Source organism: Sphaeramia orbicularis, chromosome 17, assembly GCF_902148855.1.
Source record: "Sphaeramia orbicularis chromosome 17, fSphaOr1.1, whole genome shotgun sequence".
Classification (NCBI taxonomy): domain Eukaryota; kingdom Metazoa; phylum Chordata; class Actinopteri; order Kurtiformes; family Apogonidae; genus Sphaeramia; species Sphaeramia orbicularis.
In genome coordinates, this window is record NC_043973.1 from 34,736,646 (window position 1) to 34,752,814 (window position 16,169).

Here is a 16,169-nt window from a genome sequence, read left to right on the forward strand (position 1 = left end):
AGGCCAAAATGCAAATACTTGTTCTTCAGTGTGTTCCAGTTCAAAATCCTAAATCTCTTATTGATGTACATTCCGAGTGCCTTATTTAGTTAAAACCTGTCAAACTTCAATTCCTCTCTGACCCAAAACACACAGTAAAGCAAAACCACTGAAGAAGAGGAACACAAGCACATCCTCACAGCAGCTGTTATGACACTGAAACAGATGCTGATTCACAGCAGCATGTTCACCACAGATAATGTCTTCGAGGTTAAAGGGTTAAGTATGTAGAAGGTGTAGTGAGTCCTGCAAAACTGGCATTTGAAGGCTAAATGTATCCTACCTCCAGAATGGGACACATTATATCCTTGGTTGCACCACCGATGTTCTGGCAAAATGAGTGGAAAGACTCTAAATAGGCCTTAAAAAGCAAACAAAAAAAAAAAAGGAAGAGTAAGAGATGACAATATAAAATGAGATGAAGCAAAGACCCAGAGAAAAGAGGAGTTCGTAAAGTTTATGTGCGTCATAAAAAAGTGTGAACTAGTAGTATAAACTGTAGACACAAGCATCACTTAAGTTATGGTTTCCAGTTACCTTGTACAGTTTGTTTCTGAGGATTTCAGCTTCCATTTCATCCAGGTTACATTCAGATACAGCATCCTGGAAAAACTGAGCTGCAACAGAAATAACACAGTGGACAACAGACCAAACAGATGAGTTCCTCAGTGGAGAAGCCATCGTTTGATACGTATACGTTTGATACATATAGCTGTTATTTTGTACTTGGAGACTTTTTGTATTATGTGTGCTTTTATTGGCTCGTCCAGCTGGTGTTACTCCTGCCTGGTAGGTTACCATCTCTCTCATTTGTCTGTCTGTCAGCGGGGTCACGCAAAAAACGACAGAGTGATTTTCACACAATTTGCTGGAAGAGAAGGAAACGGGCCAAAAACGGGACCCTCGAATTCTGGAGACGATCACTTTAGACGGCCCTTAAACATAAAATGGTCATGTGATAACAGTCAAACTAACCAAGTGACAAAAAGGATTAAAAACAAAGGCCATAACCTGTGTTTTATTTGGGGTTTCATACGTTGTGGAATGAGGTTGAGAGTGGACTGTTGAAGGGAGGTCTATGCTCTGGGGGTGACCGTCTGGTAATATGTTTTCTAGGCCTGTAACTGTACACAAAATTTTCGGTTCGGTACGTTTTCGGTTTTCAAAGCCACGGTTCGTTCAGTACAGGAAGAAAGAAAATCCCTCAAAATGTCTATTAATGTATTTATGAATTTTTTTAAACATTTTTCCCCCAAGTTTTGGAGACAATAGAATATAGAAAAACAGAAATAATATAATTCTGCTGCTACAAATCAAATAGAAAATAAAATAAATTATTAATATTACTAAATGTATTTTAAACATTAGTATTGCACTTTTCCCTGAAAGGTACTTTGGAACAAACAAGAAAAATCTAATCACAGTTCTGTCAGTTCACATTCTGCATAAAAATAACAAAAAAATTCCACATGAAGTGCAACATTAACAAGAGGGTAAACTGGTATTCTGTTGAAACAAACTGAAGAGAAACACTGACAACACAATGAACCAAATTATTTATTTTAGGACAGAGAACAAACTGTTTAGGACACTGTGTGTATTTGTGTGTGCCTGTGTGCACGGGGGATTTTTTTTAATTTTTTTTTTTTCGGAGCCGGGGGGGGGGGGGGGTGCGGTCCATAACTAACGTAACGAACGCTGTCGTGAAACAAAAGTGAAACTTTGCATACTTTTAACGTTCTATTTATTCCTCTGTTATACAGCGTGTGTGATAGACAGACAGACAGACAGACAGACAGAGCTAGTGTGTTTTAGAACTACCGTGGTTCCTAGGGGCCAAACAACGTCCGTCTTATTAGCGTCTCTTTCCTGGTTGTTGTCTTTCACCTGAACCAGAACTGATCCAAACTGGACTGGACTGATGGTGGAGGGTCTTCAGTCTCTTCCTTCCAGGTTCACATCATATTTACCTCCGCCAAGGAGGTTATGTTTTTGCCAGGGTTTGTTTGTTTGTTTGTCTGTTTGTTTGTTTGTCTGTCCGTTAGTGTGCAACATAACTCAAAAAGTTACGGACAGATTTTGATGAAATTTTCAGGGTTTGTTGGAAATGGGATAAGGAAGAAATGATTAAATTTTGGTGGTGATCGGGGGTGGGGGGGCCCACGGGGGGGGCCGCAGACCAGAAAATTTCATCAAAATCTGTCCATAACTTTTTGAGTTATGTTGCACACTAACGGACAGACAAACAGACAGACAAACAAACCCTGGCAAAAACATAACCTCTTTGGTGTGTGGGGGGGGGGGCCCACGGGGGGGGCCACTGATCAGCCTTGGCGGAGGTCTGCGCTCTCCGAGTGCTTCTAGTTGTTGTTTTTTTTTTATCTTATCTCAGCTGCTATTTCATATTTCGGGTCAATGTCTGCTCCTTTATGAAGTCCGTGTTAAACTTGCACAGATTTAAAGTTCAGCGTCGAATAACGTCTTTCTTTCCTTTTTCTTTTTCTCATCATACTGTGCTGTTTGGGTACAGCTGTGTACCAAACCGAACAGGTGTGTACTGAAACGGTTCGGTACGTGTACCGTTACAGGCCTAATGTTTTCATTTCCCATCTTCATTCTCCCATCTTTTGCACCTATTCACTAGAATAAAATGTCACTATTTTACACGACTGTAACCACAGGTACTTATGTGTACAGGGTTGTAGATGAACGGATGGATGGATGGATGGATGGATGGATGGATGGATGGATGGATCTGCTGCTTTCATTAAAATGAATGAAAAAAACCCTCATTCTTCATGCCTGCTGAGCCAACATTTCATTTTGGATGTAAAATGTGGAATGACAAATACAGTCTATGTTTAAGTCTGTGTCTAACATCTCAGTGAATGAGTCTTCACACTGCTGACACTTCTTTTGGGATCACATCCAGATGACCTGATGATCGTACCCAGGGGCGTGTCCACCAGGATGGTGGAGTACAGTTCAGTGGGAGTGCGTGCGATGCCCACTGCTGCCATTTGGTCGAAGGCCCCCAATGGGTGACACCTGGGCAGGAGCTCCGCCACATCCCTCTGCTTCAGGGCCCCGGTGATCAGCAACACCACGTTGTCAATCATGTAGCTGTAGCTATGGTAACAGAGGCAGGGAGAAAGAGAGAGAGAGAAAGAGAAAGAGACAACATAAAGACCCAAACAGCCAAAACTGACCATCTAAAATCTTTAATAACTTCTGAACCACCAATCCTATCAATCCATGTAAATAATTAGTGTAAATACAGTTTGTCATCTTTTCATGGTCGTCAGATATGACTCATATGGACGTTCAGAGACCTCCATAGTTACCATGGAAACACCGTCATCTTCTACAACATTGATTCACCAGTAAAACCCATGGAGTTTGATCAATAACAGAGGATGGAGACGCTTGTTTTATGGTCAGTTATTGATATCACTGCTGAAAAAGTCACATTTTATATATTTTATAGTAACCCTAAACTTTAATCTGAGCTTTAATGAACATCTATATGATCAGTGAATTAAATATGGAAAAATACCTGATATTCACTGAAAAAATGCAAATGTTATAAGATAATATTGAAAGAAATGTTAATAGATTACTTAAGAAAAGTTAAATATAAAGAAAAAAAACTATTTGTCAACTGCCATACAAGTAGCATTGAGTCTTTATGGCTTAATGATGCCCTGGTGTTTTGTTTTTACCATTTTCTATAACCTCCATGTAAACCCTCGGAGACCCACAAAAGTCTTCGATTTGTAATAGTGAAATAGATTTTTCTAAACTATTTTTATAGTCAGACATTAACAAATAGGTGTTTCATTCTCAAAGTTAATATTTTATCTGAGAATAAATGAATTTATGAGAAAAATACTGTATGCACGTGATGTTTTAGAGTGTTTTTTTATTATTATTATTATTATTATTATTTCAAAAGTAGAACATTTGGTACATGTTCCAGACTGAAATGTAAATAAAATGTAACATGTCATTATTTCAATGAAGAACTGACTGTTTCTCATAAGGTAACTATATAATCTGTGGCCTATTCCATTTCATCAGTATCCTCCCCTACAGTTGTTGATGAAAGTTAAAGTTAAATGAAATGGGATACGTTATGTAGTCGAGGAAGGTGGAGAGCAGAGGCAGGGCATTGGAGCGAAGGCAGTTGAACTCCGCCACCAGGTTTTCCCTCAGTTTACTGTCGACCACAGACACTGTCAGGTCTTCAGCCGACGACAGCAGGTTCCCGTAGTCTGAACACTGGAGGTGCAACTTCATGTCTGAGGAAGGAGGGGACATGGCAGGGACATTTCACAGGATTTGCTACAAAACTACAAGAAATTATTTTCAAGAAAGAAATTAAAACATCATTAAACTTTATCATTTAACGTGGCTGAGCTGCTCATTTTATTAAGTTTTGCTGTCCTTAGGCCCATTTTTCAGTTTATTCATACTTATTTTGATAAATTATTTAAAATTTACCTTATTCCTTTTATATATTGTATTCTATTTTTTCTATTTTCTGAATTTTTCTATGTTCTTTTTATACCGTGGGGCCTCTTCACCTGCCTCAACCAGTCCTCCCTTAATCGTCTACAGTTAGTTCAAAATTCAACCGCCAGGTTGTTAACACGCACCAGTCGTCGGTCCCACATCACTCCAGTACTCGCATCCCTACATTGGCTACCAATAAAATTCCACATCCACTTCAAAATACTCCTAATTGCTTTTAAAGTCCTGCACAACCTCGCCCCCAGTTCCATTTCTGACCTCCTAGTTCCCTACTCACTGTCACGACCACTCCGTTCATCAAACATTAACCTCCTATCCATCCCCCGCTCCAACTTCTCAACAAAAGGTGACCGTGCTTTTGCAATTCTGGCCCCAACCCTCTGGAATAGTCTTCCCCATCACATCAGATCATCAGATTCTATAGACACCTTCAAGCGACTCTTAAAAAAATCACTTTTATAAACAAGCATTTCATTAAATCTCTTCTGTTTACACCCTAGTGAATTCATGTTACTGACTTGACTTCTTCCCTGGAGTCTCTGTGCTTTATCATCTCACAGGTTTTCCCAGGATCATCACCGGTTTTTCCCAGGATCTTCACAGCTTTTCCTAAGATCATCTCTGGACCTGCTGCTGTGGTCCTGCCTCTCTCTACCTTTATCTCTGGACCTGCTGCTGTGGTCCTGCCTCTCTCTACCTTTATCTCTGGACCTGCTGCTCTGGTCCTGCCTCTCTCTACCTTTATCTCTGGACCTGCTGCTCTGGTCCTGCCTCTCTCTACCTTTATCTCTGGACCTGCTGCTGTGGTCCTGCCTCTCTCCACCTTTATCGTCATCACTCACTTATCCATAGAGTTACGATAGTGTTTATTATACTGTTCTATACATGTTCTAGTTCAGTTATCTGTGCATGTGTCTCCACCTACCTCCCCCCTCTCCTCCCTCTCCCCCAGTCTCTCTCTCTATCGCTCTCTCTTTTCCCCTCCTTTACTTTCTTGCTCTAACCCCAACTAGCCAAGGCAGACGGCCATCCTTCAGGAGTCTGGGTCTGCTCAAGGTTTCTGCTGTTAAAGGGTAGTTTTTCCTCGCCACTGTCACCAGTCATAAGTGTTTGCTCCTGGAGGATTCTGTTGGGTTTCTGTAAATTGGCTTAAAATTTGATTTGATTTATCTCCCCTTTATGTGAAGCACTTTGTAACTTGTTATTTTAAAAAGTGCTATATAAATAAAGCTTTACTTACTTACTTACTTACTTACCTTAGAGTTTTTTAATTTCCTTTTTCTGTATGTAGTGTACATATGGAAAAACTCACAATAAAGCTGACTTTAACTTTGACTTATTCCTCTGTGGGCCTAAAATGCAGATTCCAGCTAACAGTTGAGAACCTCTGCATGACTGTGTGACAAACACAACTTCATTTAATCGTGTTTTTTTCTCTATATAGTTAATGCAAGACCATTTTGATATATTTAATCATTTATGGGGCGTCTTTAGTCGGAGTATTTTTGTAATGCATTGTCTGCAAAAGCACTAAAATGAATGAAGGGTACGTGGTAAACATTTGAAACAATTAACTAAAGGTCTAATCCAGTGGCTCCCAACCTTTTTTGGCGCATGACCCCTTTTTAACATCACAAATTTCTGGCAACCCCAGACATTCAAAACAGAGATTTTTTTTTTTAGCTAAAATGAATTTGTTTTTGATCATGTAATAGTTTGCCATACTATGTTGCAAATAAACGTTAATTTTAGAAGACATTTAGTCTATATAATGTCTATTATTGTGGACAGAGGCAGTAAATCCAGGTGTAGATTACTGCACAAAGGGAGAATTTCATTTTCCTTGGTCAGGATATGTCCAGTCAGTCCAGCTGTGATTTACAAGGAGGACAATGAATACTGAACAAACAAGAACTGAAACTATGAATTATGAAAGAGCTGCAGCATCTGAAACTGACCACAATGAACATTTGACACATAAACAGAACCACAGTGCTTCAGTTTCAGACTCAGTTTGTCATGTCTTTTATGGATTGTCATTGTCTCTGTCAACTCACCATATTTTTTATTTGTAAGTTTTGTTTTGTTTTTTTTTTAATCATCAATTACTAGAAATTTCAGGCCACCCCATTTGAATTCCAGGTGGCCACATGTGGGGTCCCAACCCCAGGGTTGAAAAACACTGGTCTAATGTCTAAGACAGGCATGTCCAAAGTCCGGCCCGGGGGCCAATTACGGCCCGCAGTCAGATTTTATACGGCCCACAGCTTCGGTTTTATAATGTATTATTTATGGCCCGCTTGGACTGTTAAACCGAGTCCATGAATCGTAAAAGGTTCAAAATGCAGTTTCTCCTTTCACCTCATGGTGGCAGCACCACTCTAACTCTATCTGGCTCTGTGACCTTACCGTGAACCCTTTTCGATAATTTGTAACCATGGCGCCTGTAAATAAAAAAATGAAAGTTGACAGTGACGGCTGCCACTTCCAAGAGAGATTAGAATTACAATTTATTTCCCCTGAAAATCGAGGCGATTGTGTTTGCCTAATTTGTCAAGAGACTGTTGCCTTGTTTAAGGAATTCAATGTAAAGAGACACTAGCAGACAAAACATGCTAACGCATACGACAAGCTAGCAGGGAATGAGCGTTCCGAAAAAGTGAAGCAAATTCAAGCTGCTTTAAACTCACAACAGTGGCTCTTCATGTGAACCTGGGAGTTCAATGAATTCGCCACCAAGGCAGGCTACCAAGTTGCCAGGTTAGTTGCCTATAACTGCTGGTGTTATGTACTTGTAGATGTGACACAAAATATTACTTTCGGAATGATTTTGTGAAAGACAAGAGTAAGAGTCATATGTTTTCATCTTAAATGTTAACAGACTTTGCATTACTGATTAATATATGAGTAATGATTACTCATATAAGTCATGTTTAAAATGAATGTGGGGTTAAGATTTTTATCAACTTCTTGGACGTTTAAGATACTCCACACAGTTTGTTCTATGTTATCTGACTCCAGTGTGAAAGGAAGGCAGAAATGTCTTTTTTTTTTTTTTTTTACTTGTTCACACCTGAGTGGCTTAGATTTGGTTATATTGCCATTTTTAAAAAATGATATTGTGACAATGAAAATAAAATTGTTGTAGAACAGTGGTTTTACATGTAATTTTTACTGTTTAAAAAACATCTGAAGGGACCACTGGCCCCTGGCAATCTCCACATTATCAGATCTGGCCCGCTTTAAAAAAAGTTTGGACACCCCTGGTCTAAGATTTAATGAGGTTTCAGGGGATTTAATTGCAGAAAGATCATATAAAGAATAGTATATGTAGTATAGTAATTTAACAATATAGTATATAGAATACAGACATATAGAATACCACAATCAGTGTTTTCTTTAACTTAGGATGAGTGATCTAGTAGCTCCAACTAGAGTTCCTCTTCTTTTTTATGTAGCATTTTTAGCAGCTGGAATCCACTAGAGTTAATATCCCTTCAACTAAAAAGCCCAGAAGTGATGAAACCGACTCTAGGTAGGAAATAGGAGTAGGTAGATACTGTATTTTGGTTGGTTGGATTTTTTTATTTTTTTTTCGCTAAATATCCCACACTGAACCAGTCTGAGGAGGCCTGGTCTAAGCCACTGTAGTAACATGGTGGACTCTGAATACATATAACAGACTGGTTCTAATTTCTGCCAGTTCTGCATTTCTGCTATCATCCATCTGTTCCTGACATTTCTGCTGCTTATTCTGGTTTGAGCCATAGTCCAGGAGCGTAAGCCTGGGGTATCAAACATACGACCATGTCAACCAAAAACGGCCTGCCAAAGGGTCCAGTCTGGCCCACAGGGTGAATTTATAAAGTGCAAAAAATTACACAGAAGGTAACAGTCAAGGGTATCACTGAGTCCTGACAAGTTGTTTTGATCATAAGGTTCTAAGAACTGAAAAAGGCTAGATTTTTCAGTTCCAGATGCCTGTTACCAAATGATTTCTGCTCTGGTAATGTGTAGTGATAAGCTGAGGGATAAATTTGCACTTATTTTTCTTTAGACATTTCAGGTTATAAATAGACGCTGAGGTTATTCACATTTGCATAATATTATTTTACTTTTTAACATTAACCCTTTCATGCATCACTTATGAGAACCTTCATCAAGATTTTTTTCCTGAGTGGTTTTATTCATCTTTAGACATGGGGGAAAAAAACCCAAAACAATTTGATTGATTTTTTTTATGAACCTATTTTTCATGGAGTTACAAAAATGTCCACTCAGCTGGCGACCATGCGTTTCATTTTAGAAGCAAAGAAACATGCATTTACTGATACACAGTGGGAAAACTATGAAATAAAAACACTTTTAATGCTGCTAATCTGACGTTTTCTCACATTTTAACATACCTGCATGGAGATAATATGCAAAAAAAAAAAAAGAAAAACCTTTTTGCTCAAAAAAACAGAAAACAAAACTGTTAATTACAGTCTAATAACAATTGCAATTTTTTTTTTTTTTTTTTACATTCAGACATGTTAGTGCAGATCAGGTTTATCTAGAACAGCAAAGTTACAGTAATTGTATGAATGTCAGTGTATGGGATGGTGCATAAGTGTCCACTGTGTTGGCTGATATGGAACTAAAAAAACAAAACCATTAATATACAAGAGAACAGCTGGAGAAGAACTGTCCACTGGAGTGACCACTGGAGTGACCACTAGAGTGACCACTCTGCATGAATGGGTTAAAACACAGACAAATTTGGAGTTGTCATTATTTATAGGTTGTTATTATGCTTTTATTTTACTGCTCAATCACATTGGGCTGAATATGGACCAGGGTTCTCAAACTCCTGTTCTTTCAGGTTCCACATTCAACCCGATTTGATCTGCAGTGGACCGAACCAGTAAAATAGAAGAACCTATAAATAATGACAACTGACAATTTATGTCTTTGTTTTAGTGCAAAAAACCCCATTAAATTATGAAAATACTTACTTTTAGAAACTGTCCTAACAAAAAGATATGAAAAAACTGAAATTTCTTCAGAAAAACAAGAGCAAATTTAACAAAAATAAGAGCAATTTTAACAATATTATTCTTCAACTTCTCATTAGTCCATGTGCATTCTGGATCAGATCTACAAAGACACTAAACACTGAGGAACAGGAAGAAAAGAGTTCAAACTGGACTGAATTTAATACAGACATTTCAGGTTGGTCACATTTTATTGGTACAGGAGAGTTTGGAAATGGAAATATTTTCATAATTTAATGTTATTTTTTGCACTAAAACAAAGACAAACATTTGCAGTTGTCATTATTTACAGACATAATGTAATATTATTTTTTCCCATCAAACCCAGTAGTAAATCTGCAGTCATTCTTTTTTGTGGGTTCTTCTGCTGTTATTATTTGACTGTAGATCAGATTGGTCTGGATGTGGAACCGACACTAACATGAGTTCCATAGCCTGGACTGTGGAATTTATACACTTTGTAAATTCATCCTGGATTGGAACCTTTGGAGGGACGCATTTGGGCCCCGGGACACATGTTTGAGACCCCTGATGTGGACCCTGGCCTCAGTCCCTCCCTCTCCTCCTAAAGATCCTCCAGGCCTCCAGTGGGTCCTGGGTCTACCATGGGGCCTCCATCTAAACCAGCTCCTCCAGGCCTCCAGTGGGTCCTGGGTCTACCACGGGGCCTCCATCTAAACCAGCTCCTCCAGGCCTCCAGTGGGTCCTGGCTCTGCCATGGGGTCTCCATCTAAACCAGCACCTCCAGGCCTCCAGTGGGTCCTGGGTCTGCCATGGGGTCTCCATCTAAACCAGCTCCTCCAGTGGGTCCTGGGTCTGCCATGGGGTTTCCATCTAAACCAGCTCCTCCAGTGGGTCCTGGGTCTGCCATGGGGTTTCCATCTAAACCAGCTCCTCCAGTGGGTCCTGGGTCTGCCATGGGGTTTCCATCTAAACCAGCTCCTCCAGTGGGTCCTGGGTCTGCCATGGGGTTTCCATCTAAACCAGCTCCTCCAGTGGGTCCTGGGTCTGCCATGGGGTTTCCATCTAAACCAGCTCTTCCAGTGGGTCCTGGGTCTGCCATGGGGCCTCCATCTAAACCAGCTCCTCCAGGCCTCCAGTGGGTCCTGGGTCTGCCATGGGGTCTCCATCTAAACTGGTTACTTGAACCTCCTCATCTGGCTCCTCTCAATGTGAAGGATTTCTGCAATTAAATCCTCCTAAATCCCCCTAATTCGTACGCACTGATGGCTTTAATCTGTGAAGCAGATGCTATTTCAAAGAGGAACAATTTGTCCTTTTTGTGGTTTAAAGTGTGTTTGTTGTTGTACTTCTTAACTTCTCACAGCTGTTTCCTGTTAGCCTTCCACGTTCCACAACTCGGCAGCAGGTGAAGCATAATGAAGTACATGTAATTCCTACATGGGTAATCAGACTTCTGACCACATTCCAACATGTCCATTATGAAAAATAGCTCAAGCTGATTAAATAAGTAAAGTGTGTGCATTAGCTGCACATATACGCTGAATGGATGTGGAGTCGGAATTTTGACTTGTTCCAAAATGTTACTGCGCTTCGTTCTGGCCGAGAATTCAACTCATACTTTTGATTTTTTCCCCTATTACAAAAATTAGAGTTTCATGAGGGGGTGAGGGAGTGGGAGGTGGAATTATTTCTATGATAAATGTGATGCAGGTGTAGAAGTGAGGAGGTATGAATTATTAATCAATTCAACTTTTTTTTTTAAAAAAAAGGACAAAATCAGAACTGATTTAAGATGAAATACAGTTACGTACCCCAAAAAACTGCACAATAATTTATAGGTTACATGATATGTTTACATTACCACAGACTGTAAAAAAAAAAAAAAAAAAAAAGGCCAGTGGTTACTAAAAACCGAGAAATTATCTCACATTTTTGAGTACATGTAAAAAAAAAAAAAAAGAGAGATATTTCTTAAACAATGAATGAATTAAAAGTGAATCAAATACATTTACAGTCTAAATGGTTAATATAATTAAATGAAATTACAGGAAAAGTCGCTTCGTTATATTCAAATATTTGTCAGTAACTGACTCAGTATAGATTAGTTCAGGTAAAGCTTTAACTACTTTTTTTCAAGAAAACTTAAACTATTCACCAATATTATGCATTATTTTGCTGCTACAGTTTATTTATTTCCACTCTATACTTAATAACACCGTTCACACATTAGATGAACAGTAAAAATAAGTGAATGTACTTGATTTTTTTTTTTTAATTATCAAAGTATAATGAAACTTTACTGATCAAATACTCTAAAAAAACAAAACAAAAAAAAACAACACATCAATATTAGATGTATTTTTATGGTGCTTTAAATCTTTTTAACCTCTTAATTTTAATTTACTTATTCTGTCATTAATCTATTCAATATTATGAAGACATGTATTTTTCTGCTGAAACTGACTGAAATTTAATTAACAGATAATTTCAACGCGTATAATTCAACATGCATGTTACTTTGAAAGGCCTATTTTTAAATTAAGTGTTTCATTCATTTCTTGAAAGTATTACCTCAACCCACTCATTTTCTTTAATCTAAAAAATAAGGCCTATGTTTAAATTAAATATTTTATTCATTTATTGAAAGTATTAACTCCTCACACATTTTTTTAATCTAAAAAATAAGGCAGTAAATTAAGATTAAAGACGGGTGAGTTACCATCGTAACCTCTAAAATAAAATGCAGGTAAACAGTTTTCTCTTCATTAAATGACTGTGCTGAAATTTAACATTTACTAAAAACAGACCTCCATTAATATGTAAACCTATAAGAAATGTTAACAAGAGACGTTTGTTCAGTTATTTAATACTTCACAACAGCTGTTTGTCAGTATTACTATATGAACTAAAGCACTTTCAGCTTTAAAAACCATTAAATAATGTATAAATACTTCATTCAACATGAACATCACTATAAAGGATTTTGAGACATACAGTATTAAACTGTTATTTTTACTGCATTAACTAAAATAATTTAATTATATATTAAAAATTATTATTAACCCATTCATGCACAGTGGTCTCTACAGTGGACACCTGTTCTCCAACTGTTCTTCTCGTATGTTCATGGGTTTAGTTGTAATAACTCCATGTCCTCCTCAGACCCAGCAGTGCATTTTTGTCCTCTGTAGGGGACAAAAGTTTAACAGTTTCACTAAAAAAATGCTGTTCATTGCAAAGGACATTCCATTAAAAAATAAGTCCTTTTAAAAATGTATCTGAAAAAACTGTTGCATTGTATAGTTTCTAATCAAGATGACTGTTTAATGTAAAAAAAAAAAAAAAAAAAAAGCTAAACATGTTCACTTTCCTGGGTCTCAGGAGGATATCAGCCAACACAGTGGACGCTCATGCATCATCTGCACTGATATTCAGACCATTAATGTAACGGTGCTGTTCTTGATAAACCTGATCTGCAGATTTGTGTGTAAACAGGGCCATCAGCGCCTCCACTGCCTTAGGAAACTGGCACACTTCCACACTGACCGAACCATTTTAACTTTGTTTTATTGTTCCTTTATTGAGTCTGTTTTATCTTTTCGTCTGGTGGCGTGATTTGGTCAGACCTCAGTTGCAGAGAGAAACTCACTGAATCAAACAGTTAGATGGTCCAGTCGCCTGATTGGTGAGTCCCAGTCTTGTCCCGCCTCCCTGTCCACTAAACAGGTCCAGAGGATGGCTTCATCAGTTCTTAACAGTGACTCCAATCCTTTACCAGATGAATTTCAGCTCCTTTCCTCTGGACAGAGGTTCTTAGTCCCAAGGTGCAGGACACAGTGTTTATAACAACAGCTTTGTTCCTGTCGCCCTCACTGAGCTCAGTAAGAAACAGTGACATTGCACTTTACTAACTTATTTAGTTATTTATTCCATTTCTTTGCTCTATTTATTATTATTGTGACTTAAAATTTTTAAATTTTTTAAATTGTATGTTCTTATTCTGGTTTTTATCCCAGATTGTTTTTATCTTTTCTGGTTTTTATTGGGTTTTATTGCATCTTGTTTTTATTTATTTGATCTTATCTATTTTATTTACTCATCCATGCTGCTATACCGATGAATGGTGGAACACTGAGCACTTTTTGTTTTTGTCCTGTCTTTTGGTCCTGTCTGTAAGCATGGTCAAGTGCCTGTCTTGCATGTTTAATGTAAGTGTTGTTGTAATGCCAAGGCAATCACCTAGACTGCAAAACAAATCTACCTACGGGTATAAATAAATAAAGTAACCTTGACCTTAATCTGCACTAACATGTGTGAGTGGAAATCAACTGCTAATTTTCTCAAACAAATTTTTTTTTTTTTTGCATATTATCTCCATAACTAGTGTTAGAGTATGATAAAATGTGTGAAAAAATGAGATTAGCTGCAATAAAAAAAAAAAACAAAAAAAAACATATATATATATTTCACAGTTTTCACACAGTATATCACTTTCTGATGATGGGTTTTAAATATATGTTTCTTTGCTTCAAAAATCAAATGCAAGCTGTCCAGCTGAGTGGACATTTTTGTAACTCTGTGAAAAATAGATTCAGAAAAAAAAAAAATTCAATCGTGTTGTTTTTTTCATGCCTAAATAGGAATTAAAAACATTCAGGCAAAAAAAATCTTGATTAAGGTTCTCATAATTCATGTATGAAAGGGTTAATGTGAACTGTTTACTCTTACCCTCCAAAGTGTCACACTGGGCCAGATTATTGTAATCCTGTTGGGTCAGGATCCCGGCCTTCATCCCCCTGACCAGACCCTCCAGATATCCATGATCGATGTTAAAACTGAGCTCAGGACAACCCGCCATGGTACACCACAAATCAACACGTTCAACTGCAGATAAAATAATGAATCCTTCTGCAAACGTGTACCTCTTTATGCTTTTTTATACAGTAACTTCTGCAATATTCCTTCTGTGACTAAGATTCATGCAGTTTTCCGTTCCTCTTTGACACAAAAAAACCCTTACAGTGTTTGTCATCTCAGTTCCTAAAAATTCTAGGTATATAAATAAGAATACTCATTTTTGTCTGTGCAGCTTATGGGGAGAAATAACATGTAGGGTTGAAAAATAAACACAACGGTAGATGAAAAATGTGCTGCAGTAACCTCCCAAAAGAGCTGCTGAAGTATTTATGTGCAATCCATCTCAGTAGTTTCTTTTTTCCTGTGAATGCAAACATGTGATGATGCATGTGTGCCACGTCAGGCAGCAGAAGACCGACTAGATGCTTCATGAGGGAAGTATCATGTTCCTTGTAGACAATCATATTTCACACATAATCACTGACCTTTCCTTAGGTTTTCCCCCTATATGTGCATGTGAGTGTTTTCAATTAAGCCTATAGTGTTACATAATCAGACAAATGTCCAGTCCAATCCACGTCAAAAAGACTCAGCAACACATAATACTGTGGCTACTGTTATTCTAACAACTTCACCATCAGATGTTTGACCTTCACTTCATCCATCAGGGGAGGAGGAGGAGGAGGAAGAGGAGGAAGAGACAGACAAAATAATTTAAGGGTAGGACTTCGGAGGAGTTGTTTATTCAGGACTTAACAAAGTAAAACCAACACGCTTATACACTGAACAAAAATATAAATGCAACACTTTTGTTTTTGCTCCCATTTTTCTGAGCTGAACTCACAGATCTAAAACTTCTTCTGTGTACACACAAGGTTTATTTCTCTTAAATACTGTTCACAAATCTGTCTAAATGTGTGTTAGTGAACACTTGTCCCTTGCTGAGATGATCCCTCCTCCTCACAGCTGTGGCAGATCCAGATGCTGATTGGACAGCTGGATCATTGCACAGGTGTACCTTAGGCTGGACACAATAAAAGGAAGGCCACACTAAAATGTGCACTTTTCTCACACAGCACAATGCCAAAGATGTCCTCCAGTTTGGAGGGAATATGCACTGGTCATGTGACTTCAGGAATGTCCAGCAGAGCTTCTGCATGTGAACTGAATGTTCATTTCTGGACCATCAGCCATCTGCAAAGGGGTTTCAGAGAATTCATGAAGAAGACTGTGTGAGGAAAATGGGGGTCACACCAAGGTTCTAATAGTTTTGGATTTTTCATTCTAGTTTAGTTTTATTTAGTTTGGACTTTTTTTTCTCTAATTCAGTTAGTTTTAATTCGTTTTTAGAGCAGGTTTGATAGTTTTTATTAGTTTTTTTTATTTTTTTTTCTAAATGCTTAGTTTTAGTTTAGTTTTAGTTTAGTCGTCTCTTTTCTCTTCTTCTCTGTCGTCGTATTCAAATAAATCCCAGACAGGACTCTGCTGCTTTCTCCCAACTTTGGTCTCCATGTTTCCAGGTAGAGTGGGGACTAGAAGACGACTGGAAACCACAAGTGACGGACCGTGTGGTGCCGCTAGCTAAAATTGCTGGAGCAAAATAAATCACTTTTGTATTAATCCAATGTTGACAAAGACGAAAACGAAGGGAATTTTATCCATAATTTTTATATGTTTTAGTTAGTTTTGTAAACACACAATACAGTTTCAGTTAGTTATTGTTTTTTTCTTTTAATTATA

General features: G+C 37.9%; 1 protein-coding gene across 1 annotated transcript in view; it reads right to left on the bottom strand.

Annotated features, from left to right (window-relative positions):
- Positions 1–14,443, bottom strand: part of LOC115437976 (V-type proton ATPase subunit d 1-like) — a 28,642-nt gene extending 14,199 nt beyond the window's left edge. Inside the window, exons 1-5 of the mRNA XM_030161398.1 lie at positions 14,301–14,443; positions 4,172–4,340; positions 2,990–3,168; positions 577–656; positions 323–400 (exon numbers count right to left, since the gene is read on the bottom strand). Coding sequence (XP_030017258.1) covers positions 323–400; positions 577–656; positions 2,990–3,168; positions 4,172–4,340; positions 14,301–14,430 — 636 coding nt within the window. The 5' untranslated portion in view covers positions 14,431–14,443. The remainder of the gene's footprint in view (positions 1–322; positions 401–576; positions 657–2,989; positions 3,169–4,171; positions 4,341–14,300) is intronic.
- Positions 14,444–16,169: the final 1,726 nt, after the last annotated feature.